A 26,165-nucleotide genomic window follows, 5' to 3' on the forward strand; every position below is an offset into this window, starting at 1 on the left:
ATTTTTCGGAGTTTTGCAAATAATTTTTACTGGTTATCAAGTAGTTTCAAATGAAATTGGAATTTATGAAGTGGGTAGGTATTTGAAGTATAGGTATATGTATTGAAATTTACATACATTTTAAAAAAAAAATATAAAATAAAATATTTTAATTTTATACAGGTCCTTTTATATTTTTTACATCGAGCACCATAAGTAGTTGTGTTTTTTTAAATTTGGGTAGAAAATGGCCAAAAGTTGTAAGATGGTGGTATAAAATTGATGAGATATTTTTAGAAAATTATATCGCATATCTGCCTAAGAAAAGTATTATTTTTAGAATACGTTGGATTGGTTGCTTACTTGTATTGGGTTTTATAAGTATAAGCATAAATAATTATTTTAATTATATTTTTATTTTTGATTTTAATTTTAAGTTGAACATGCATTATATTTGATAACAAGTTTACAAGAAAATCACAAATATATAACTACTTGTAATGTAACAAATGAATTTTGGGAAAATTATGTCAAACGTGATAGAAAGCAATTTTTTGAAATTATTTCATATCGATGGTGGATGGCACCCATTAATGAAGTAAAAATTTTTATAACGTGCTGGAAGCAAAAGTTTGTATTTTTTTTACTTTTTTCAACAGTGGATAAGTTTATCATTAACATTTTGTTGGAATTTTGTCGATATATTTCTTACATTAATCTCTATAGCTTTAGCGGAACGATTTTTTCAAATTTTTGGAAAAATTCAATTTGCAACTAAGCAAGTAGGTATTTTAACATTCTATAATTTTATGTTTATACCATTGGATAATTAAGATTTTTTTCATATATGCATGTATATATAAATATAAGTGTGGATGTATTTTTAATATTTTCTTAAATTTTGTAATGTACATAAACATACATATACATACACCTTATTATTAGTTTCGCTCATACGCCATTTACCAAAGTCAAAACAAAATTTACGCGATTGTGTAGAATTATAGATATGGAAACAATTTTTGATATGTAAAAGGTCGATACTGGTTTTCTCAAGAAGTAATAGACCTATTGAAAGGTGGGTAATATATTCTGAAAGCAAAAATGGCGTGTGAATATAACTAATATTAGGTGACGATATATGGAATTAATTTTTTTCATTTGTATAGATTGTATTGGAGAATGTTTGGGCTCAAATAAGGAATGATTTTTTACTACTTTATGAATTTTTGGATTACTTAGATGTTATTTTAGCTGAACTTATTTTAGTAAGCTGTGCAACAAATTTTTACTATGGAATTATTAAAATTTTTGACACTTTGAGGTAATTAAATGAATAAATAATGCAGAAAATTATCAGTCAAGTGATAAAAATAAGATTGGAATAAACAAGATCTATATATTATATATATATAATATAATATATTATTTTCTAATATTATATTTCTAATATTAAATTTTTAATTTTATATTTCTAATAAAAAAATTTTTTTATGCTTCCAATGCTCAACTTTAGAGAAAGAGAAAATTTTTGGGAATCAGCTTATTTTTGGTTTTCATTTATTTTTTGTGTAATACGATTCTATTGTATGTTGCTTGCTGCTTCATCTATTAATGATATAACACAAAAAATTTTAAACACATTACAAAATATTTCTTCGGCATTTTGGAATATTGAGGTAGGTAAATTTATACAAACACCTTTTTAATATCCAAGTTTAACTAATAAAAAAAAAAACGTTATTTAGATACAAAGACTAATGGATTTTTTAATGACAGAAGAAATTTGTTTTTCTGGTAAAAAGTTCTTCTTCATAACAAGGAAGTTTATGTTTGGGGTAAAAAAATTAAAATTTTAAAATTACGAGTATTTAGGATAAGATTTTTAAATTATTTTTTCCGAGTTTAAATGACTAAATGTTTATCTTAAATGACAAATCTTTTTGAAATGCATAAAATTTCTTGGATAACAAATTAAAATTTATTTATTCAGAACTTAGACTTCTACCTAATATTTTAGTATTGAACTTGAAAGCCTAAAGCGTTCACATCAATATTCTCTAAACTGCATGTACATAAAATTATTAATCTCACTCACTACATAGATCCAAATTTCTGTTGCTATTAATAGATTTAAGCTAAATTTATAATATTTCGAAATCTGTTTTAATTTTTGTCTCCAATCAGATTTTTAAATGAAATTTGGCGAACTTCTTTCAAGGCTTCTTTCTTGGTTGAATAAAATACGATTTTAAATGAGCTTACCCGGTATAACATAAAATTTTTAAAGTTTTATAGTTTTATTATGTAACTCTTGTGAAATATGTATATGAAAATAAATTACTTATGTACGTATATAACATTCTATGAAAATAAATTTAAAGTGGATAAGCTTGCCAAAAGCAATGAATTATTACAAAATTTGAGAAGTAGTATATAAAAAAAATTATTTATTTCTTAATGCAATCATTTCTTTTAGATGGCTGGTACAATTCTTGGCTATGTTTTAGTATTATTGGATTCTGATGATGTAGGTGGTGTCAAAATGGACGATTACTGCAAATTTTAAAAATTATATATATATATACATCAAATTTTTTAAATTATAATAATATAACTGATAAAAACGAAATGTTAAATAATAAAAATGTTAGAACCCATGCAACCATGTTAATGTGTGTTAAAATTATAAATTGCAACTTTAGTTTATTTTTTTTTGTGTATGAATAAAGTATATGACATTAAATTAAGAAACGAAAACTAAGAGGAAAGGTGGGAGGGAGGGCGGAGAAAAAGAGGAACAAAGAAATTGAAAGTAACGGTAGCGTTTTAGCTATTTTTTTGTAATGAAATAAAGTGATTTTACTCTAATATTTATTAGATGACATATATTTTATGTTAACAAAGAACATTTTTTTTACAATTTTTTTTTTCAAAGTACATGAGTCAGCTTTTTTGTTGTTAATGTTTTTTTTTATAAGTTGGGTATAATTTATTTGTCGATTCCTTAACGAAACTCTAAATGCCTTCAATATCGCAATATTTTCGATTGTATGTTTATTTAGGCAAAAAAAAAATTTTTTTTATTTTTGTAGAGGGTGTAATTATCTAAAAATTTCCTTAATATGTTGTCAAAATAATAATAAATGTGTTATGCTTAGGTATACAAAAAAAACCAAGTAAAAGGAAGATGTAACGGAAGCAATTTCGCATTTTTAATAATTTTTTTTTTCAAATCATTTTAAAATTGAAGGTTGCTGAGCTGTTGGCGTATCTCAAAAGTTGATCAATAATTTTGACATAAATGAGAGTACTGTCGGAGACAGATTGGCATGTAACGACAAACCATCACCTGTTAATATTTTACTTTTTTTCCGTTAAAATATAAATTAAATGTATTAGTTGTATTCCATACAGGTAGTATTTAAAGTTTTTAAAAAGTTTCAGTAACTTATAACTTTAAATTTTAAATTTCTTCCAAGAATTGTTGATTTGTTCTTGAAGTAAATCATTGATACAGCTCAAAATCAATTAAATACTAATATTACTTACTTAACTGTATTTTTTGCTTACCGAAATCAAATTTATATAAAATGTTGCAAGACGAGATCATATTACCCGCACTGTCGAAAAATTATCAGAGTTTGCGTAGAGCCAAGCTTCTAACTCAACATGCCTAACTCTACATCTTATTTGGCTTTGCATTAAATATAAAAGTTTTGCAATTGATTGCGTATTTTTAATGTTTCTTTCTTAAACGTCATAGTTTGATAAGTCTAATATTTGACATTACATTCCGAAAGTTATGTTTGTCGGTTATTATCTACATCCAAGTTATGAGGGTTCAAAAAATTTCTAGTTTTTATTCCTTTATAGGGTATATAGCTTTCTAGTTTTAGCTTAGTGGTTTATAAAAAAAATATACCTCTATAAATATTTTTTGAATCTTCTTTTTTATTTAAAATTAATTTACGTAATTGTCCGTAATAGTTTGCTGTGGAGTAATAAAGATAAATCCCCTATGGATTTCTTGTTGTAAACGACTGCTTTCATGCGTAGAGCTACTTTTACATTAAATTAAATTATTAATATTTAAAATTAAAAAAATGAGTTTACATTGACTGTTTTAGTAGTATACTGTAAAGAAAATTGAAATTTATTAGGAATAGCTGCAACTGTTTTCTTTAACTTTTTTTTTGTAAACAAATTGAAATTATTCTTCTTGATTTTTTGAGCTGAAATATTTATAATAAATAACTTTCTCAAAAAGATTACCTATATAATTTGGAAACTAATGTCTTTTTGAAATAACATTGAAGAAATAAAAAAGTTGAAGGTCAAATATTTCATATTTTTTGTGAATGTTTATGTGTGTAAAACCTAATATTTTAGGCTAAATGTATGAATACATATATATGAATACATATGTATACATATATGAATATAAAAAATTTAGATGAACTCTTAAATTAAATATTTTGCAATCAATCAGTTCAATTTAATATTTCGTGGATAATTTTTAATGGCAAAATTAATGGTTAATTACATTTTTTAATACATTTATTTGAATATTCTCATATTTAATAGATTCATACCCTTATACGAGTATAACTAGTAACATATTTTGCAAAAATACTTTATCTTGAGTTTGAACCGTTTACATTTTGAGTGTTAAATTCAAGTTTGAATTAATGTTAATAACATAAGATCATGTCAAGAAATTTTTAATATATTTTCTTAAAATTGAATATGTAATTAACTTTTCTATTAGAAAAGCTTTGTTTTAGATGAAATTATAAGTACATATTTCTTATTTAACTTAATATAGACCCTTATATAGAAATTTAAATCTTAAATGGAAAAGTGTAAAGTCCCCCAGAAGAAATCCCAAGTATGGGATACAAACGTTTGTTTAGGTAAGTGTATTATATTTGACAACATTTTTTGTTAATTAAAATGTAAGTTAAAAAAAGTTATGTACATATTTTTATTTTACTAAATGACTGTGGAAAATTATTTTACTAAAAAAACTGTTTTATTTTATGAAAATATAGATGAGATGACTAATAATAAAATAGGAAAAGAAATGGAAAATCAAATAAAAAATATACAAACTTTTCATAAAACTGCCAGAATTTGTAAGTATAATTTTTAAGTGTTATCAAAAGTTTATAGGTTGATTAAAAATAATTCAATATTTAATACACATAATATGATTTGTAAATTAAATAGTATAATAAATAAAATAAAAAATGACGAAATTTAATACTTTTAAAAGCTTAGTTAACATTATTTAGATATTTATTTCTAATTTTATTTTTCTCTAACTTTAGGTTTAATTATTGGCCAATTTTTTGCTTTAATTCCCGTCAGCGGAGTACTAAGACCATCAGCCTCATATTTGAAATTTAAATGGATAGATATAAAAACATTTCATTCAATTTTGGTTATAATATGCGGATTTGCATTTGCCAGTATTAATTTATTTTGGATCGCTATTACAAATATAAATTTTCAAAATATTGGTATAACTAACGAAAAAATATTAACTTTTATTTAACAAAAATATTAACAATATTAACAAATAATTATATTTAACAAAATTTAACAATATAATCTCAATAAATTAATTATTTTAATATATATAAAATATTTAAATAACTAAAATTAAAATGTCTTACTTTATCTTATGTGTATATAAACAGGCCCTTTATTATGGTTCACAACAAATTCGATAACAATGTGTGAATTCATTCGTATTGCACAGAAATGGCCAGAAATGTTGAATAAATGGGAAAATTTTGAGTTAACCAATATGATAAATTATAGCAATTATACTTCATCTAAAATAAACAGGATAATAAGATTTACCAGTATTTTTATACCAGTATGTTTAATATTGGATCATGTAATGTCAATTGTAAAGGACTATAAGGCAGCAACAATGTGTGCCAAAAATGATGAAAGCATACCAGAAGCATATTTTCGTCAAGCTTTTCCAGCCTATTATTCAATTTTTCAATATAATTTTTTAAGTGGATTTTTTCTCACTTTATTAAATTTCCATTGTACTTTTACGTGGACTTATACTGATAACTTCATTATTGTTATAAGTTTAGGACTGGTCGGGTTATTTAGAAATTTCAACAAAAATTTTAATATTTACTGTGGACGTGTAAGTTTTATTTAAAAAATCTAATTTAATTTTGAGTTTAGTTCTTGATTTATATTTTAATTTTTTTATTTCAATTAATTTCATATAAGATAATGTCGAACGATGAATGCGGCAAGTTACGGTTGAGATATAATCAGTTATTAAATTTATTAAGTCATGTAGATCGAATTTTAGCTGTGATTATATTAATTTCATTTTCAAACAATCTTTATTATATCTGCGTTCAACTATTCCATAGTGTTAGGTAAGTAGGCAAAAAAAACTTTTCCGTTTAATTATATTGTAAGCCTTATGTATTGTTTTTTGTAACATGATAACAATATTCGAATATTTTGTGAAATTCTTCGGGAAAACAACCCCTAACCAAATGAAGAATAAAACCCTTATGAACTCTCCTTTCAAACTGGACTGAGTTTAAATAAGTTTAAAGAACGAAAAAAAAATTGTGTTTTATAAATTTATCTAAAAAAATCAAAATATTTTTAACTTTGGTTCTTCTTTTTTCAGTCCTGCAACATCTTTATTAAGATCTATTTATTTTTGGTATTCGCTAATATTTTTAATTTGCCGTACTGTGCTGGTGTCGCTTTGTGCCTCAAAAATTTATGATGAATCTAGAAAACCTTTAAAAATTTTAAGAGCCATACCTGGACAATGTTACAAAATTGAAGTAAATTTTCTAATTTTATAATTACAACAAATTCAAAAAACAAATTATTTTAAATAATTTTCTACGTAGGCTAAGCGATTCCTAGAACAAGTAATAAACACACAAGCAGCATTAAGTGGGATGAATTTTTTTCATATTACAAGGAAATTTATGCTAAGTGTTAGTAAAATTTTAAATTTATTTTTCTATTATATTGAAGAGTTTAATGGATAAGAGATTAAGAAAAAATTTTAACTTAATAAAATGTTATGTCGCATGATATATGAAGGTGACATTTAAAAATAAACTTCCTCATTGTACGCAATGTGGTCACTGAAAATATCGGACTTTTTAACACAAAATGTTAAAAAATCTTCGACCGATCGAAGATAATAAATATAAAAAGAAAGTTATGAATTCGCAAAAAACACTCACTTTATCTTTTGTTTTGTTTAGTTATAAATTCTATATATTTTATTTAAAAAAAAGGAGAAATGGTTACAAGTTTTTGTTTTCAAAATAAATTATAAATTATTCATTAGGCCGAACCATCTACATTATTAATAAAAATATTCATAGTCTTAATTTTGCGTCTAGGCATAAATACAGAAATTTTGTTTACTTTTTATTTCTAGATTGCGGGAACTATAGTAACTTATGAATTGGTTTTAATACAACTGCATTTCACCTTTGATAAAGATGAAAGTCCAAGTCCGTGTGGCTAAAAAAATATTAAAGAATAGTGTTTGTAAATAATAACGGAGTGCAATATAAAAAATATATTTAGTAAAAAGTAGCATTTTTAATTTACGTAACTTAAGTTGTTCAGTTGAACTGGAAATTCTTTTTTCAAGATAGCATCCGATTTCACTAGCTGCTCCGAATATGACGATCAAATTTAAAATAATAATTATACAATCATATGTTCATAAAAGCCATTTCGTAATTAAAGTTTTATATACATATGTATGAACATATATATTTTATTTGAATGACCTAAAAATATGTGTGAATATGTTAAATTTTGTTGTTTATGGAATGTTAAGTCAAAAATTCATATGTAAGTATACATATATGAATATTAAATTCTTAAAAGTAATTTTGCGTGTTAAAATTATTTCAAAAATGTTGACTCTTATTATTTTAGCCGATTGAGTATAACATTTAATTTAGCTATCATTAGTTTTTCTCCATTTTTCTCGAATGTTGACTCTTATTATTTTAGCCGGTTGAGTATAACATTTAATTTAGCTATCATTAGTTTTTCTCCATTTTTATCGAAAGTTAAAAAGTATTGTCAAAGAGTTAAAGAGCAATACAAGAGAAGATACCATGTATAAGCTGATGTACTAACGATGTACCAAGCTCCAACACACATATATTAATCAACACCCTATTTTCATAGGGCGGCCACTTGTATATGTATTTATATCCAAATCTAAATTCTTTAAAATAGAAAAAAAACATGAAACGACCTCAACCAGAAAGCATCCAGATTTAAGATCTGATCAAACAGATACTGAGTTGTACAGTAACAACAGCGGTTTCACTATGGACTATCGATCTAAGAGTTGTATACCAACTGGTGTTTTATATGAGAATATAATATTGTCCCATTAAGACAATTTCTTTTCCTTTATTAGCAATATTTTACAATGCATTGTCACGAATGTTGCAATGCCTTACATATTTACACTTAATATCTGCAAGAAAATTAATTACACTAGTTCTTTAATGTACTTTCAAATGGAAGAATGTTTTTAAAAAGGTTTTCATTAGTATTTTCTTTATTTATTTTTATTTTATCACCTGTTATTTAAAAAATACAACGACATTAATATTTATGACCATTGCAAATGCATTCATATGTAAGTGAATTATTTGATCATTTAAGGGGAAAATTGCTCGTATATATGTATATTTTTTGTTGCACTATTTGAACAATCATTTATATATAGATTTTTAATGTGTTATTTACATTCAAGAATAACTTTATTAATAATTCAAATATAAAAATTATAGCGTTTCATAATTATTTTATTAATATTTTAATATTTTTTTAAAGCAATTTTAGTAATTTATTTGTAAATAAATTTTATAAACTTCAGTTAGCATATTTCGTAGAAGTCGGACGTTACAGGTATGCGTATACAAATTTTGTAAAATTTTATTTGAATTAAAAACATAAAGCACTTTACTTTGTATATGTATATATTGTGTTATTTAAAAAGTAAAATCATTTAATTTATCTCATTGATTTTAAAATCACATTTTCGTATTATAATGGAAAAATGAAAGTAAATCTTTTAAGGATATTTTTATGAAAAATAAATTTATCCCTCCGATTTACTTATGAAAAAACTACTCATTCTCAAATTCACACAAGATTTAGCTGAGTTATTTAAATCATAGAGGAAATAGGTAAACATTTCGGCTGGCTTTCAAATTTATTTTATGTTGTCAAACAATAATTTACATTTTTATTTAGTTAAATTCACTTCTGTGTAATCACTAACATTTGATTAAACAAACTATTCCTAAAGGTCATCTAATATGAAACATAAAAAATCACAAATATGGGACAAAAACATTCTATCAGGTAATTTAAAACTTAAACTGATTAGAAATTTTAATTATACTGTTTGAATTTAAAAGATAAAATGATGAATAATAACATAAGAAAAGAGATTGAATACCAAATGAGAAATTGCCAAACTTTTCACAAAACTGTTAGAATTTGTAAGTACTCGTATATTTCAGTTAAAAAAATTTTGTTATTTTTTCCAATTCAAGACACTTATATAATATATTTTTCGTATCTACATTTGTAACACTTTAAAAAAATTGCATATATTTGAGATAACTTAAGTGATATGTTATGTTGTGCAAACAAACTCAGAAATACAAAATAATCACGTGCCGGATTTAAGGAGAATCCATCGTGCTCTTCGGTTAAGTGTAAAGTATCTTCGCTAAAAGGCGGTGAATAAATTTATTTATTTGTCTGGTAAACTGTTCAAATCTCCATTTCAATAGTTCGGAAATATCCTTTTCTTTTTTGGATTGAAATTTCACATTCCTTAAAACGAATTATCGATAAGATACACCTTCTTAAAGTTTTATAAATCTCTAGGGGCACCCCATTTGGAGATTCCAATTTTCTGTGGTATACCCTTAGTCGAAAAGCTAAAATTCTTACGTGTTTCTTTCCTATCATTTCGGCTTTTCTTCTAACTACTCTGCTCATATTGCAGCGTTTTATGTTTTTTCTAGTGTTGCAAATGGACATGTAGATTATTATTTTTATAAATGTTATAAATAACACTATGTTATTTATAACATATTACTTATGTTAAATAAATTTAGGTTTATTTATTGGTCAATGTTTTGCATTGATGCCTGTAACTGGTATAACTGCTTCATCAGCTTCATATCTGAAATTCAAATGGAAAGATTTACGGACAATATGCTCAATCTGTTTAATTATTTGTGGGTTTTCGTATGCTGCTATTAATTTGAATTGGATTCTTAGCTCAAAAATGAATTTTGGTAGTTTTGGTAAATTTAATATAACCATTGTGTGTATAGTTTATAGAGATATGCAGAAGACAATTTTTGTAATTACAAAATAGAACTCCTTTTTTTTAAGTGGCGCTATTTTAAATTGAAAAAACTTAATACTTTCAAGCGTCCCTTAAAAAAGTAGCTTGTTGTGATATTACAAGAATCGTCTTTTTTATATCATTATAAACTACGTACACAATGTTACAACCTAAACTTATAATTTAAAACATAATGTGTACATGTAGGTGCATTACTTTGGTTCACAAGCACTACCATAACAATGTGTGAATTCATTCGCATTGCTCGTCAATGGCCTGAATTATTGCAAAATTGGGAGAATATCGAATTGAATAATATGTTAAAATATTCTAATTACAATTTGTCTAATATAAATAAATTTACAACTTTTGCAAGTATTTTCATGCCAATATGCATAATTTGTGACCACTCAATGTCTATTCTAAAAGATATTAAATTTGTAATGTTCTGTACTAAAAACGAAAGCATTTCAGAAGCATATTTTCGTGGAGCATTTCCGGCTTATTATTCAATATACGAATATAGTCTTATAAGTGGATGCTTTTTAATTTTATTAAATTTAATTTGTACTTTTACATGGATTTTCACTGATATGTTAATAATTGTTATAAGCTTGGGAGTTGTTGGATTATTCAAAAATTTCAATAAACATTTTAATATTTATTATGGACGTGTAAGTATAATTTTTAGCCGATTTTAATACGTACAGTTTTTTGTATTATTAGCATTATGCAAATTAAAGTTATAAATAATTTATTGTAAAAATTTAATTAAATCAAACAATTTTTATTTTTAAAGGCGATTTCGAACGATGACTGCTGCAAAATGCGATTACAATATAGTCAGTTATTAATTTTACTAAGTCATGTGGACCGCATTATAGGTTTCATTATATTAATTTCATTTTCAAGTAATCTGTATCACATATGTGTTCAGCTTTTTTATAGTTTTAGGCAAGAGAGATAATCGCTATTCAAATTTCAAAAAATTTGTATGAAAACTGTATATAAAATTCAAATTAGACGAACATTTTTAAAATTTAAATATGCACTTTACAAAAGCAAATATTCATTAAACGTAATAATTTTTTTTAACTTCACTTTGTTTTTTTAATTTTTTTATAGGCCGGCCAAATTTGTATTAACAGCGTTTTACTTTTGGTTTTCATTAACATTTTTAATTTGTCGTACAGCGTTTGTATCACTTTGCGCTTCAAAAATTTATGATGAATCTAAAAAACCATTAAAAATTTTGCGATCTATTCCTGGAAAATTTTATAAAAATGAGGTGACGTATAAATATTAATTCTCGTCTGTTTTTATTTTAGTCCTACTTTACATCGTAGGTTTAATTTATTCTTAAATCTATCTATAATATCGAAAATAATGTAATATTTATTAATTGCATATTTTTAGGCAAAACGTTTTTTAGAGCTAATAGTAAATACACAAGCTGCGTTAAGTGGAATGAATTTTTTTCATATTACGCGAAAGTTCATGTTAAGCGTAAGTAAAGTTTGAAATATTTTTGTATAACGAATATGACAGTATTTCTCAACTTTTCAAATTATTTTGTTTGTGACATTTATTATAAATTTATTTTATTTTAAGATATCCTTTATAAATTGATGTTTAAAGCATAGTACATTAAATATTGCATTTATGTTTTATATTTAGGTGGCAGGAACTATAGTTACCTATGAACTAGTCTTAATACAGTTACATTTTACGTTTGACACTGAAGGAGGTCAAGATCCATGTGGATAAGGCATATTGATGTACTCACATTAAATATAAATTTCACATTACTTTCAATCAGAATAAACTTCTTCAATTTGTTAACTTTATTATTAACAAGTTGTTTTCAGAACATTATAACTTTACAGTGTTGAATAAAGCAAGAAAATTTCATGTTTACTATTGGATAAGAAAATATTATGATAAAAAAAAATCAAAATCTCTAAATGTGTATTTGTGTTGTGACTCTTATTTTTAATTTATTTTGGGCAAAGAACTGAATCATTCTCTCCCCATTATTTTTCATTACATCTCCATTGAATCTGTGGTTTACCCTATTGACAGCATCATTCCCACTCGTGCGTTAAAATCCCCAAGAAGCATAATCTTATCTCTGGGTGCTATCTTATACACAATCTTTTGTAGTTCTATGTAAAATTCATCCTTCTCTACTTATAATGTGAGTTTTGGAATTATGGAAACCATTCAAAGGCACTTGAAAGATACGGTTAGGTTACTGATATTTTGTATGACTGACATTTTTTTCAGTTCTTCATGAATGGGGAGACCAACACCTGATGATGCTCAGATAGTGAACATAGTTATATTATTTTGCATAATTCAATTAAGATATCTTGATCTCTTTTGTTGAAAGGCGTAATATTCCAGCACTACATTATCATTTTGTACTTTTTCTTATTTTGTTTCCATAAATTTTTACCCAGAATCCTTCCATAATTGTTATTCTTCGAGGTCTTTGTTGTTCTATGAGCATATTTAAATATGATTAAACAAGTAATCAATTAAGCCTTACTTAATCTGATTGTTTATCGAGTTTCTCTAGTCTTGATTCATTGTGTTCTGTATAAGCAGTGGCACTACGATGTTATGCAGGATGGTATTAGTTTTGGTCCATTGGCTGTATACTGCGCTACATCTATTCTTGTGAACTAAATCACTCATCCCCTATAACTAATTACAAATATCGAAATTCAGCAGATATGTGGAAAAATGTATATTTTACATCTTCAGGTTGCGTTGAAGAAGCGTAAACAAAATTTGTTCTTTGCGTGTTAGCGTTACGCAATTCCCAAGTATTTTTGTTTTGAAGTATTTTAAAAAATGAATTTAAAAAAAATTATTGTAAAAAATATTGGATCTTTGTGAAACTTTGTTCGTCTGTTTTTTGACTAATATTTTGTCTGTCTTCAACTCATATATATATACGTACTCGTTTTTTATGTGTTATCTGTATCTTTTCACATACCCAATAATATAATGTAAAATAATAAAACTTAAATTGCAAATATACATAGGTATTCTGTCTTTTTTATTTTATAATCAAAATTATACCTTAATATAAATATTACAATATCTTTAGAAAAAATTATTTACAAATTTAACTTTAAATATGTAAATTAGATAATAATAGTAAAATAAATTTTATTGAAAAAGATTTCAAAAATAAGATAAACATGAAACAGTCAGATAAAAGTTTTATAATTTTAAAATAATTTTCAATACTACAAAATAGAAATTGAATTTTGATTTACTTAAGTTTTTTATTTTCTATAAACAGATTTGACTAAAATTTGGCTTTGAATGGTTAACATACATGTTTGATGTATGTTTGTAGAAAATATTTGGAAAAACTAGTAGTTTCGGTATATTCAAAATAAAACTTATTAGTTTGATTATTTGGTTCAACTATATTAAAAAAAATTAAGTTGTCATTTAAAATCTTATTTATTTTTCGGTCTTGATAAAGAGCAAAACAGATTAAAACTAGATTGACTGATTATGGAAGTTGATATTTTGTGAATGAAATCTATAAATTTAAATTACTTGTCCAGTTTTATTTAAGTACGAAACAGACATTCACAGATTGCAAGCATTTAAGTAACTACATTTAAATTAAACTTTAAATTTTTCTACATTTTTTTTTTTTAAAGACATTTTTTTGTAATTGATTTTTAAAAATTTGAAATGGTGAATTTTAAAATGAAAAAAAATAAATTACAAATATGGGATAATTCAGGTAATTGGTCTAAAAATTTGAACATTTCCTTAAAAGTATAATTCGTATGTATTTGTATATTGTCAAATTCAAAAGAAAAGATTGTAAAAGACATCAAAGAAAAAGAATTGGAAATTATAATCCAAAATTATCAAACTTTTCACAAAAATGTCAGACTTTGTAAGTATATATAAATATATTATATATGTATTTAACATGTATTTTAATGAATTTCTTTTATAATGTCTTCAGGTTTATTTATTGGTCAGTGTTTTGCGTTGATACCTGTAAGTGGCATAACTGGTACATCAGCTTTACATTTAAAATTCAAATTGATAAATTTACGAACACTATATGCAATTTTTTTGGTCATTTGTGGGTTTTTCGTTTCGGGTGTAAATATATATTGCATGATTAGTGCAAATGTTAGTTTCGATGAAATAGGTAAATAATATGCTGAACTAAAGATAACACACAAAATATGATCTTTAAAATAATTAATACTTATTAAAAATAAAATTAATTAATAAACTGTGATTATATACTTGGTGAAACAGTTAAAAGACAAATGAATATTGAAGATAGATTAAGGACATCATAAAACAAATTTTATGATTGTCCTTTTAGCATGTTTTTCATCATTTCTTTGCATATTGTAGTGAAAATTTTAGCTTTACTTTTAACATTGCCTAACAACTGTACAATCATTATAATTATTATTTTTAATTTTTTTTAAATTTATAAACAGGCGCATTCATTTGGTTTATAAATGCTTCAATAACAATGTGTGAATTTGTTCGTATTGCTCGTAAATGGCCAAAAATGTTGCAAAATTGGGAAAATATTGAATTAAACCATATGGTCCATTATCGTAATTGTAGTACTGATAAATCAAATAGAGTTATAAAATATACAACTATATTTATGCTTATATGTTTAACATTTGAACACACAATGTCCATTATTAAAGATATTAAAATGGTAACAGTATGTTCTGAAAATGACAAAAATATTCTAGAAGTATATTTTCATCAAGCTTTCCCAATGTATTTTTCCATTTTTCAATATTATCGCATAAGTGGATTCTTTTTAACTTTATTCAACTTGTATTGTACTTTCGCATGGAATTTTACTGATGTTTTGATAATCGTCACAAGTTTAGGACTTGTTAAATTATTTAAAAATTTCAATGAACATTTTTATCAATATTATGAAAAAGTAAGTAAATTTAAAATTTTAGTTATTTGAAGAAAATTACAATTTTTTTGTACTTATAGGAAATCCCTTGTGAAGACTGTATCAAGTTACGATTTCAGTATACAAAGTTAATAGTTTTAGTCAAGCATGTCGATCGAGTTTTTGGTACACTTATACTAATTTCATTTTTGAATAATCTTTATCACATTTGTATTCAGCTATTTTACAGTTTTAAGTAAGAAAAATAAGTGTTATATTCCAAAAACATTAAATTTAAATATGCCTTATGAATAAAATATATGTACATATGTATGTAAAATGTTTGTAAAATAATTGTTTTGGGAAAATTATTTTTTTTTTTTATTTGATTTTAATTGATTTTACAACACAGACCGGCACGATCTTCATTAAGAGCAATTTATTTTTGGTTTTCATTAACATTTTTGATTTTTCGTACCATGAGTGTATCTCTTTGTGCATCGAAAATTTATGATGAATCTAAAAAACCTTTAATTATTTTGAGATCCATACCTGGGAAATGTTATAAAAAAGAGGTTAGTGCATGGGGATTCTATAAAATTGTTTAAAATTTATAAAAATCTTTAAAAATTTTGAACACTTTAAAATATTTAAAAACAAATTTTCATTTTTCTAGGCAAGACGTTTTGTAGAATTAATAACAAATACGCAAGCTGCATTAACTGGAAAGAACTTTTTTTACATCACGAAGAAATTGATGCTAAGTGTTAGGAAAAAATATTATTTAATTTAGGAAATATATTGATTATAATAAAACGCATTTCAATACTACTATTATAACCTTTATAAAAGATTGAAATTCTGTACCAAAACGTCTTAAATCGTCTTAACTCAAAATCGATTGAATAGCTCTCCGTAATAATAAACATCAACTACATGAGCTTTGTTAATATAAACTTTCACGCTCTTATTAATTGAAAGTTATTGCAATAACAGTTTTAATTGATTAAGACGTTTTGGGTTATATCTATTTAAGAATTATAATTTTTTTCAGTTTAAGGTTGCGATAGTAGTGCGTTGTTGTAATTTCTTGTTTTTAGCACTTTTCCAAAAATTTTTTGAAAAAAAGTGCTTATTAGTTTCACTCTGTCCGTCCGTCCGTCCGTCCGTCCGTCTGTCCGTGTGTCTGTTTACAAAACTTCTACATTCTTAAAGATAGAAAGCTGAAATTTAATACGTACATAGATCTTTACTAGAAACTTATTTTCGTAGAACAAAATTTTTACCTATCTCCCCCCCTCTAGAAGTTATACCCCCCCAAAGCACTAAAAATGGCCTATTTTAACTATTTGTTGCAATGAAACCATAAGCATTTTTGAAATTTTGCAAACGCAGAAAGGCAGTGACTTGCTTGCTCTACCGCGGTATACTATAGTTAAACTTTAGAAAAACAAAATGGCCGTTCAAATTTACCGTTATCTAAAGTCCTTTTTTTCCAAATTTTTCATGTCGTTTTTCTTCTAGACCCCAGCCTGTAGAAGCTTGAAATTTTAAGAGCTTTTAGACATTAACAAGTAGTTCATTTCGTTAGTAGTATTAAAATTTTTTTCCATCTCCACCCCCTCTCAAGTTATGGCCTCTTGAAATTTGTGAAATATGCATTTTTGACACCTTATATTTCTGAAACCGCAAGCTTTTTCAAATTTCTATAAACACAAAAAGCTAACGGTAAATTCCATGAAATTAAAAAATATAATTATTTTTCTTAACTCACACAATTAACCCTTAAAATCGAGCATTATGTTAACCCCTGTTTATATTAAATTTTGCTTTATTTCAAAGACTGCATAAATGGTTCATCCTAAATATATGCAATCCTAGAAATAGTTTCGTTTATAAATGAAAATAATTTTAATAGTGTGGTGGATATACATAGACTGTTTTTAAAAGCAGTATTTTCACTTGTTTAAGGGAAAAGTGCTACAATACAAACCATTGGTTTGACCCAACTTTATTATTTATATTGCAATTTTTTCATAATTTATTAATAAAGAAATTTTTATTTTTCAGGTTGCAGGAACTATAGTCACTTATGAGTTAGTTTTAATGCAGTTGCGTTTTAGTTTCACAAGAAATGAAATAACGAATTTATGTGCTTGAATAATGGAATTTGTTGCATTTACAAGTACACTTATTAGAATACGCTGATGTGCGTGCTGAATACTCCGTGTTTTTTAAAATTACTAATACAAATGGTTTTTAACTTTGTTTTACTACTCATAAGAATAATAAATATAATCAAGCACAAATTATTTATTTTTATTATTATGTACGAAAACTGCTATTATTTCATTACGACAATTTACAGCAAACGAGCAGTTTTTATTTATGAGCAATAAAAACTAACATTTTTATTAATGATGATTTTAAAAAACTAAGAAGGTAAATTATGTATGTTAGTCTGTTGTCGAAGCTCTGAATGGACAACGCAAAAAATTGGAATTTGGAACCGATGCATATTTTTACTACACGGAGATATACATAAATATTGAAAATGAGCAAGATTTACTCACTAGAATTGATACTTCCTGTACGAGACTTCGGTAAGGATTTTAAGAAAAATTCACCAAATTTGGTCATGCCAAATATCGCTCTCCGAGAATCAGGTGGTGTCACCTCGGGTCATAAGTTGCTTTAACAAAGAACATATGTCGCGTTTTAAAAAGTTAGCTATTAATTCTTAGATTATATCAGTCACATAAAACTCTACGTGAACTTCTTTAAAAATACGTAACAACATGAAAGATCCACAAATCCCGCGTGTTAGTACGTTCTTAATTAATACCTGAATTAAGTTTTCATAACTGTGCTAAAGCAAATCTATATGATTATTTCATTCGTGATCTCTATTTTATTATTTATTTTTGAAAGTTGTTGAAAATGGTAAACAATAATTAACAATTAAATATGAATATACAGTCATATCTACAAATAAAAAAGCTTTACTAATTGAATTATGTATATTAGCTAATTATTGCGCTGTTGTTTTTATTATATAGCACTTATAAATTCTCTTTTAAACTATTGTAGCAACAAAAATAAGGATTAAAAAAAAAGGACTTATTGATAATATGGTTTGAAAATAATAAAATAGTGATTTAGTGTAATATATGAAGTTTTGATAATTGAATTTTTAATGCCCTGTTTACCGTACAATTGCACACTAAGAGTATATTACTAATGCCCGCAACCGTCGTTATATATGCTTGCATATACATATGAATAATTTAGATTTTGTTTACTAATTTAAATAGATTTCATATAAATTTTTTTAAGGTTTTACGTAGTTAGACTTTTGAATTTTTCAAACAATTCAAGCCAGTTGTATAATACATATTATGTTATGTTTGATTTAATTGAGGTGATTCATGTGAATGTGAATCATATATAGTCTGATGGATAAATAAAATATTTTAATGAAATAAACATAATAAAAATTTGATAAAAATTATTAAAAATAATATGAAATTTAATAGAAAAAAGATTGATAAAAACTTTGTGAACAAAAGTGTTCATAAAGAAAAATTAAAATACTTGAGTACGGATACCAAAGATGACCTATTACGTAGTGGAAGTTTTTATGAAGCTATGGGTCCAGGTAAATTTTATACTAACTAAAATAAATAATAAGTAATAATCTTTAACATTTCAGTTTTGATTTTGACTCAATTATTTGGATTTATGCCAGTTGGGGGAATATATAAAAAAAATTCTCAAGATTTGTATTTTAAATGGTCTAATATTCGTACATTGCACAGTATTTTTGTAGTATTATCTGAAATATTTTGTGCGAGTATGACTTATATTTGGGTATTCAGTCGACCAATTCAATTTAAATCGTCCGGTAAGTATTATACAAATACATATATATATACATATGTATTTGCATTATAATATATATATATATATTTTTTTGTTCAAGAACCGGTGATATTTTACACATTAGTAATCATCGTCTCAATAAAGCTCATATTTGTTGCTCAAAAATGGCCAGATTTAATGCAACATTGGGAAAGAGTTGAAACAAAATTGCCACCACATAAAACACATAAACAAAAATTTTCATTAAAACGCCGTATTAGAAATATTACAATAATCGGGATGGGATTATCATTAGGTTCTTATTTTCCTGTTATTTTTCAAAACGCTAAAACAAGAAGAGTCAATTTATTCATATTTTTTTTATATGATATATAAATGTTCAAAATTTAAAACAGCATTTTGAGTATTTTGAAGATTCATCTTTTTTTTCAACCACTTACTTAAATCTGTGTGTGATGAAGAATTGAACTTACTAAATATTTTATGATTTTTAGTTGAACATGTTTTAAGCACTGCAACTGTTCTTTATTATGTTAAAAATTGTCCAATGTTCCCGGATAGCCCCTGGGATAGTTATTTGTATTCAGCATCAGATAGCATGTTTGCGTATTTTGAATATTCAAGATGGCTTGGCATTTTTTCAAAATACATTGGAGTTTTATGCACTTTTCTTTGGACTTATATGGATATATTTGTAATGATTATAAGTGTTGGTCTTTCAGAGAGATTTAAACAAGTAAATGAAAGTTTAATGGAAGTAAAAGGATTGGTAAGATTTATAATGATAATATTAAGAGATTGTATTTGTAACACAACTTGTTATCAAAAAAAAAAACTAATATACATATAAATTGAGGTATTTGTAAATATGCACTTGTATACAAAGTAAAAATTACAAAAAAAGGAAAATAATTTACATTTTTGTTTCAGTGTTAATTTTATGCATGAAATTTTAGTTTTTCCATTTTATTTTTTTTAAATTATTATTAGTTTTAAAGGTTTTATAATGAAAGTTTCTTTTATACATTTTAAATGAGCAAAACTATTTAAGCAAATGCCACAATCATTTTGGTTAGAACATCGATTACATTATCGTGCACTTTGTGTTTTATGTGATGAAGTAGATGACGTTATATCTCTTATTACCTTAATATCGTTCTCAAATAATTTGTATTTTGTTTGCGGAAAATTATTAAGAAGTATAAAGTAAGTAAATGCCACTAATGAATTATTTTATATAAATAATGCATTATGAATAAGCATAACCTATAACATCTTTGAACTCAAATAATTAAATACAATTTTTTAAATATGTATATGGCAATATTATGTTGTTTTAAAATGAAGTTTTTTTTAAGAAATTTTATGTACATACATATGTGTTTAATATGAAATAAAATTTTTCAATTTTTTTATTAAACAAAGTAAGAAACCTTCACTGGAACATGGATTATATTTTTGGTTTTCACTCATATTTCTTTTGGGTCGAACGTTAATGATTTCATTGTATTCTTCTGAAATTAATGATGAAGCAAAAAAACCAATTAAAGTTTTTCGTTCAGTACCCAGAGAATCATGGTGTCAAGAAGTAAGTCAAACTATTTTTGAAATATATAATCATTAGTAAACATTTATATCTAAATTCATATTTTAATTATAAGTATTAATTCATATTTAATTATTTAGAATTAATAAAAACTTAATTTTTTTCTAAATATTTTTAAAGGTAAAGAGATTCTCTGAAGAAGTTTCATCAGATGTAATTGCGTTAACTGGAATGAAATTTTTTCATATAACTAGAAGTGTAGTGATAACGGTATCTTTTTTGCAAATATTGGAAAAAAATTTATAAAAATTTCATGCGTACTTTTTTTAAGGTTGCTGGAACTATAGTGACTTATGAATTGGTCCTAATTCAATTCACTAAAGATGATGCACAAGAAACATGTTAATTTAACTTTTTAAAAAAAAAAAAAAAAAATGTTAAAGTCACTTCAGGAAATATATAAAGAAATTTTAAATTTATGATTTTTAAGTACTTACATATTTAAAAACTACAACTTTTTAAAATTTTTGAGTAATTAAGGATTTGTTTAACTATTTTTTTTTAATTTTATTTAAGATTTTTATTAAGACTAGTTTTAAATTTGGCTAAATTTTGTTATGTATAAAGTATTAAGGTATTTCTAAGTATGTAGTTGTATACAAATTCAAAATGACATAAAAAGGAAAATAATTTACATTCTTTTCAATGTTAATAAGATACGTATAGCGATTCGAGTAAGTAATTTGTTTAAGCGCAATGTATATTGTAAATTCTTATTAATGTGTTAATGTTTTGCATATATAACGTAATAATCGCAAAAAAAGTTTTAACTCGTTAACAATAAAAAATTTTAAAGAAATTTTAACGAAAATTTTTATTATTATCCTTCATATAATAGTAATAAATAATATATTTTTATATAAAATAAAATGAAATGATCTCGCGGTCTTTATTATTCTAGTCGAAATTTTTATTTGTTGTAAAATGTATATACATAAATAGTTTTTGAAATTTTGAAATACAACATTAGAAGCCAATTATTAAATAATTTTTTCATTGAACTTTTTAATATTGTCCAAATTTTATAATTACTATTTGATAAATATTTTGTGAAAAATTTAAAAATTTTTCGATCTATGTATATATATTCTCTGAATTTTAAAATATATATGTAGGACATCAAAATCATAATTTATTAGGCTTACGACCGCTTTTAACACAACTGCTGAATTTTTCACCAAACTCCTATTTCGAAAGTTTTCTAAATTCAGTAATATTGAATTTTGTTTTCAATAACTAGTTCTGTAATTTTTTTAGGATTTCTTTTACAGCATGTAAAAATTATACAGATCAAGTAAACCAATCGCAAGGAATATTCGCGTTTGATAATTTTGAAAATAATTATATGAGAACGAAATATTCACTCACACACACGCACAAGAACATATATATATATATATATGTATATATATAGATATATCCGTATTAAAGAAAAACCTTGAATTAACTTTGTTTTTCTCCAATCATAATAATAATGGTTACATTAGTGATAATGTAATTGTCTTGTCATTTTATTAATAGCCTTATTTGTTATTTGAAATTTTCGTATTAGGTTCAAGTACAAAAAAAATTTTATAATGAATTGTTGTAATTTATATTTTTGTTTTTAATTAAATAATTTTTTTTCCGATTAATGAAAACTTACGCTTCTTTAAAATGAAAATATGAAATGAATTTTAAAATTTTTAATTTTGTAATTATTTATTTTGTTTGCTTGACTTTGTTAATAAGAAAATTTTTTTATTCTTGTTGTTGAAATGCTAATGACGGGTATTTGCTATAAATATCAAGTGGAAATAGTATTTGTTAAGTGACATTTATTGAAAATTAAAAATTTGTAAATATTAACAATTTTATTTATTTTTTTTATGCTTATACAATAACAAGCTCAAAATGCGATTATTTAATTTAAATAACAGAATGAAAAATGTACCACCTAATAAAAATTCAATTACAAATGAGGTAAAAGTTCACAGCAAAAGGTATGAATTTAAATTTCAAAAATTATGATTTTAAGTTTTAAATAAATGTGCCAATATTATAAAAGCACTAAGATGCTGGGATTTGATTTTCCAATAATTTTTTCTTGATTCTGTAGGTCCAGTGATAGAGCATTTAGTTTAAAAACGGCAATATGAATGGTCGTGTTACATTGGAGGAGAAAAATTTTATTAGTTTTTTTTTTTTGAAAATTTATTTGTATTAAAATTTGCATATCCTTTACAAACATACATAATAAAATTATTACGAAGTGTTCAAATTTTATTGATGAATTTCAAGAATTGCTAGATTATTTGTTACATATTTAATTTTTGAATAATAACAAATTAATTTAAATTTTATTTATGTACTTTTTTTGTTACAAAAAATTTCTATGCTGCGGATATTGAACTTTATATTATAAAATCTTTTTTTATTGTTCTTTTTTTCAAAAATAAACAAACAGGAAGGAAGTGATCATCAATGTAAGAAGAGGAGAAGTCACGCGACCGAAAAATGTCAATAGCAGTCAAAAAATTGAGATTTTTCCAAGTAAATGAAAAAGGAACAATTTTTTTTGTATATTTTAAAAATACAATTTTGTTAAAATTCTTATTTCAAATGTATTATTAAATAAATATATTTATAATAAAAATTTAATTGACATTTTCTGGATTATATTCGAAAAATGCACAAAGCGTTTAGTCTTGTGCTGATGTTTCCTTTTTTTAATTAATGTATTTATTAGGAAAATCGAAATTTTTTCAACGAGGGAACAAAAATTCTTTTATATATAACGGAAGTTTTTATGAAGCTATTGGACCAGGTAAGATTTTAATAAATAGAAATTAAATTAAAATATATATAGAAGTGTAGAAATGAAAATGAATAACTTGAAATAATGACTTCGATTTTTGTGAACTTATGTTATTATCTCAAAAAAATTATTTTAAAATTTAGTGTAATAATTGAAGCATATTCAAGCCTTTGGTGATGAAATTTTTATAAAGTAAAAAATAATAAATTTTGAATTTTTTTTTTTTATTCAAGTATAACAAGTCGAAATATTGTTTTTCTTCTTGACCTAAAAATTATGAACAATTACTAAGTATTTTTAAAAATTTAAAATTACTTTTATAGTTTTGATATTTGCTCAATGTTTTGCACTGATGCCAGTAGCTGGTATTCGAGAGAAATCCGCAGCGCATTTATCATTTTCATGGAAGAATTTTCGTACAATATATTCAATTACATATTTTTTTTGTATATTAATTGATTCAATAATAACGATATATTGGTATTTTGACGAAAATCGAAACTTTAATGATGTAGGTAAGTATGTAGGTATTTATGTTATAATTAAAATTAATATTTGATATATTTCTTAAAAGTACATTATATACATATATACAAATGATTTTTTTTATATAAAAGATCCAGTAATATTTCATATAAGCAACATTGTTATATCATTGAGTTTTATTAAATTGGCAAGAGAATGGCCAAATTTAATGTTAGCATGGGAGAGAAACGAAAAAGAAATACCACCATACACAAATCAAAAAAAGAAAAGATCGTTAGCTTATAAAATTCAATGGATTATGTCGCTTGCTGTAGTATTATCAATGAGTATACATAAATGCTAATATTTTATGTAAAACTTAAGTGATGAAATACAATATAAACAACCATATCTAAGCTCCTTTATAAAATTTTGAAGGATGCGAGGTTAAAACTACGTTTTTGATAAAAAATATAAAAACTTGTGTGGGAGGTTTAAATTTTTTGTTTGTATCTTTACTACACATTTTTACCATATTCAGTGTATTTCATCACTCAGTTTTTCAAATATATTTAGTAAAATAATATTTTAAATTTTTATATTTAAAAATATACAAATTTTTTCTTTTTCTATTATAAAGCTGAACATATTTTGAATATGATTTCATTAGTTCATTACGCAAATTATTGTCCAAACGCAAATGATCCAATAGAGAGTTTCTTTCGGTCACAATTATCACACATATTTCATTTTTTTGAATATGACCCTGCTTTAGCAATTTACGGAAAAATTTTAAATATTTTTTTAACTTTTGGTTGGAATTTTATGGATGCTTTTATAATGATTATTAGTGTTGGATTAAAAGCTCGTTTTAAACAAATAAATGACAACTTAGAACGTTACAGAGGACAGGTTAGTATTAGAATAATAATAAAGTTTTTTTTGTAATATTATAATAAAATTAGATTTTCATTGTAATTTGTTTTTAGGCGATGTCCAATGAGTTTTGGAGTAACTACAGAAATTATTATAGAAATGCATGTTCTTTATGTGAAAAAGTGGATAATGCGATTTCGTTTATTATGATGGCATCTTTTTCAAACAATTTATATTTTATTTGTGTACAATTGTTAAAATCTTTGAAGTAAACTATAGAATTATTATGTGATATTATTCCCCAATTAATTACATAATTGCTCAAAAATGTTTAAATTGTTGTACTCTATCGTTATTTAAAATGTTATTTTAACTTTTGTCTCAGCAATGAGTTATGTTTTGATCTGATACGACAGAGTTAACTAAATGTTTAATTCCCTTAGTTTTGTGTTTAGTTGTAATTAATTGAGAAATATTATTAATTTTTGTAAATATTTTCCCAATATACATATGTGAATATAAAATAATAAATATTGCTTGTTTTAGCAAAATGCCTTCTTTTGCTCATGGCCTATATTTTTATTTTTCTTTGGGATTTTTAATTGGAAGAACACTTGCAGTTTCACTTACAGCAGCTTCAATCAATGTTGAATCAAAAAAACCACTTGAAATATTTCGAAGTGTACCAAAAGATTCTTGGGTGTCTGAAGTCAAAAGATTCACTGATGATGTTAATCAAGGATTAGTAGCTTTATCAGGAATGAAATTTTTCTACATAACGAAAACACTTGTTTTAACTGTAAAAAACACCAGAAAAATCTTATATTATATTTAATAGATGTTAAGTTTATAATTTTTAAGATTTCTATTTTGGTATTTTGCAGATTGCTGGCACAATTGTAACATATGAATTAGTTTTAATACAATTTCATGAAAATGAAATTACGCTTGGTTGTTATGGAGAAAAAACTTAATTATATTGACAATCAATTTGAAAATGTTTGTCAAGTAATAATTAAATATACGCTTGTGCGTATGCATATATACGAGTATGTTTATCATATAAAGACAACAACTTAAAAAGATTTATGGATTAACTAAACTTAATAGTTCTATTGAAATGTAATAATTAAACGAAATTTTCCCAATACATATTATGTAATTATAAATAATTTAAGAGTTCATTCAGGACACTTGTAAGGAG

At 24.5% G+C, this 26,165-nt stretch overlaps 2 protein-coding genes across 2 annotated transcripts in view; both read left to right on the plus strand.

Annotated features, from left to right (window-relative positions):
- Positions 1–25,935, plus strand: part of LOC129606930 (uncharacterized) — a 44,117-nt gene extending 18,182 nt beyond the window's left edge. Inside the window, exons 14-51 of the mRNA XM_055517577.1 lie at positions 163–360; positions 417–577; positions 2,459–2,509; positions 6,244–6,398; positions 6,662–6,824; positions 6,894–6,983; positions 7,439–7,514; positions 8,260–8,390; positions 8,912–8,943; positions 9,347–9,402; positions 9,459–9,542; positions 10,170–10,361; positions 11,599–11,693; positions 11,822–11,911; positions 12,083–12,164; positions 14,412–14,462; positions 14,908–15,205; positions 15,748–15,910; positions 16,012–16,101; positions 17,406–17,431; positions 18,872–18,993; positions 19,048–19,239; positions 19,318–19,512; positions 19,712–19,986; positions 20,269–20,423; positions 20,643–20,805; positions 20,944–21,033; positions 21,095–21,164; positions 22,095–22,117; positions 22,711–22,805; positions 23,270–23,355; positions 23,552–23,629; positions 23,944–24,135; positions 24,238–24,432; positions 24,726–24,997; positions 25,075–25,229; positions 25,508–25,760; positions 25,846–25,935. Coding sequence (XP_055373552.1) covers positions 163–360; positions 417–577; positions 2,459–2,509; positions 6,244–6,398; positions 6,662–6,824; positions 6,894–6,983; positions 7,439–7,514; positions 8,260–8,390; positions 8,912–8,943; positions 9,347–9,402; positions 9,459–9,542; positions 10,170–10,361; positions 11,599–11,693; positions 11,822–11,911; positions 12,083–12,164; positions 14,412–14,462; positions 14,908–15,205; positions 15,748–15,910; positions 16,012–16,101; positions 17,406–17,431; positions 18,872–18,993; positions 19,048–19,239; positions 19,318–19,512; positions 19,712–19,986; positions 20,269–20,423; positions 20,643–20,805; positions 20,944–21,033; positions 21,095–21,164; positions 22,095–22,117; positions 22,711–22,805; positions 23,270–23,355; positions 23,552–23,629; positions 23,944–24,135; positions 24,238–24,432; positions 24,726–24,997; positions 25,075–25,229; positions 25,508–25,760; positions 25,846–25,935 — 4,985 coding nt within the window. The remainder of the gene's footprint in view (positions 1–162; positions 361–416; positions 578–2,458; positions 2,510–6,243; positions 6,399–6,661; positions 6,825–6,893; positions 6,984–7,438; positions 7,515–8,259; positions 8,391–8,911; positions 8,944–9,346; positions 9,403–9,458; positions 9,543–10,169; positions 10,362–11,598; positions 11,694–11,821; positions 11,912–12,082; positions 12,165–14,411; positions 14,463–14,907; positions 15,206–15,747; positions 15,911–16,011; positions 16,102–17,405; positions 17,432–18,871; positions 18,994–19,047; positions 19,240–19,317; positions 19,513–19,711; positions 19,987–20,268; positions 20,424–20,642; positions 20,806–20,943; positions 21,034–21,094; positions 21,165–22,094; positions 22,118–22,710; positions 22,806–23,269; positions 23,356–23,551; positions 23,630–23,943; positions 24,136–24,237; positions 24,433–24,725; positions 24,998–25,074; positions 25,230–25,507; positions 25,761–25,845) is intronic.
- On the plus strand, positions 9,189–12,223 carry LOC129606967 (gustatory receptor for sugar taste 64f-like). The gene is made up of 5 exons (XM_055517620.1): positions 9,189–9,224; positions 9,292–9,402; positions 11,531–11,693; positions 11,822–11,911; positions 12,083–12,223. The coding sequence occupies exons 2-5, from the start codon at positions 9,380–9,382 to the stop codon at positions 12,170–12,172; spliced, it is 366 nt and encodes a 121-aa protein (XP_055373595.1). The 5' UTR covers positions 9,189–9,224; positions 9,292–9,379; the 3' UTR covers positions 12,173–12,223.
- Positions 25,936–26,165: the final 230 nt, after the last annotated feature.

This window comes from Condylostylus longicornis, unplaced genomic scaffold (assembly GCF_029603195.1).
Source record: "Condylostylus longicornis isolate FDR11 unplaced genomic scaffold, ASM2960319v2 ptg000022l, whole genome shotgun sequence".
In the NCBI taxonomy this organism is placed as follows: domain Eukaryota; kingdom Metazoa; phylum Arthropoda; class Insecta; order Diptera; family Dolichopodidae; genus Condylostylus; species Condylostylus longicornis.

Excerpts from the sequence above, each read along its gene's own strand:
- LOC129606967 (XM_055517620.1), top strand. The coding sequence starts at position 9,380 with ATGGGACAAAAACATTCTATCAG. Across the intron at positions 9,403-11,530 it reads GGACAAAAACATTCTATCAG|GCCGGCCAAATTTGTATTAA; the intron begins GTAATTTAAAAC and ends ATTTTTTTATAG. Across the intron at positions 11,694-11,821 it reads GAAAATTTTATAAAAATGAG|GCAAAACGTTTTTTAGAGCT; the intron begins GTGACGTATAAA and ends GCATATTTTTAG.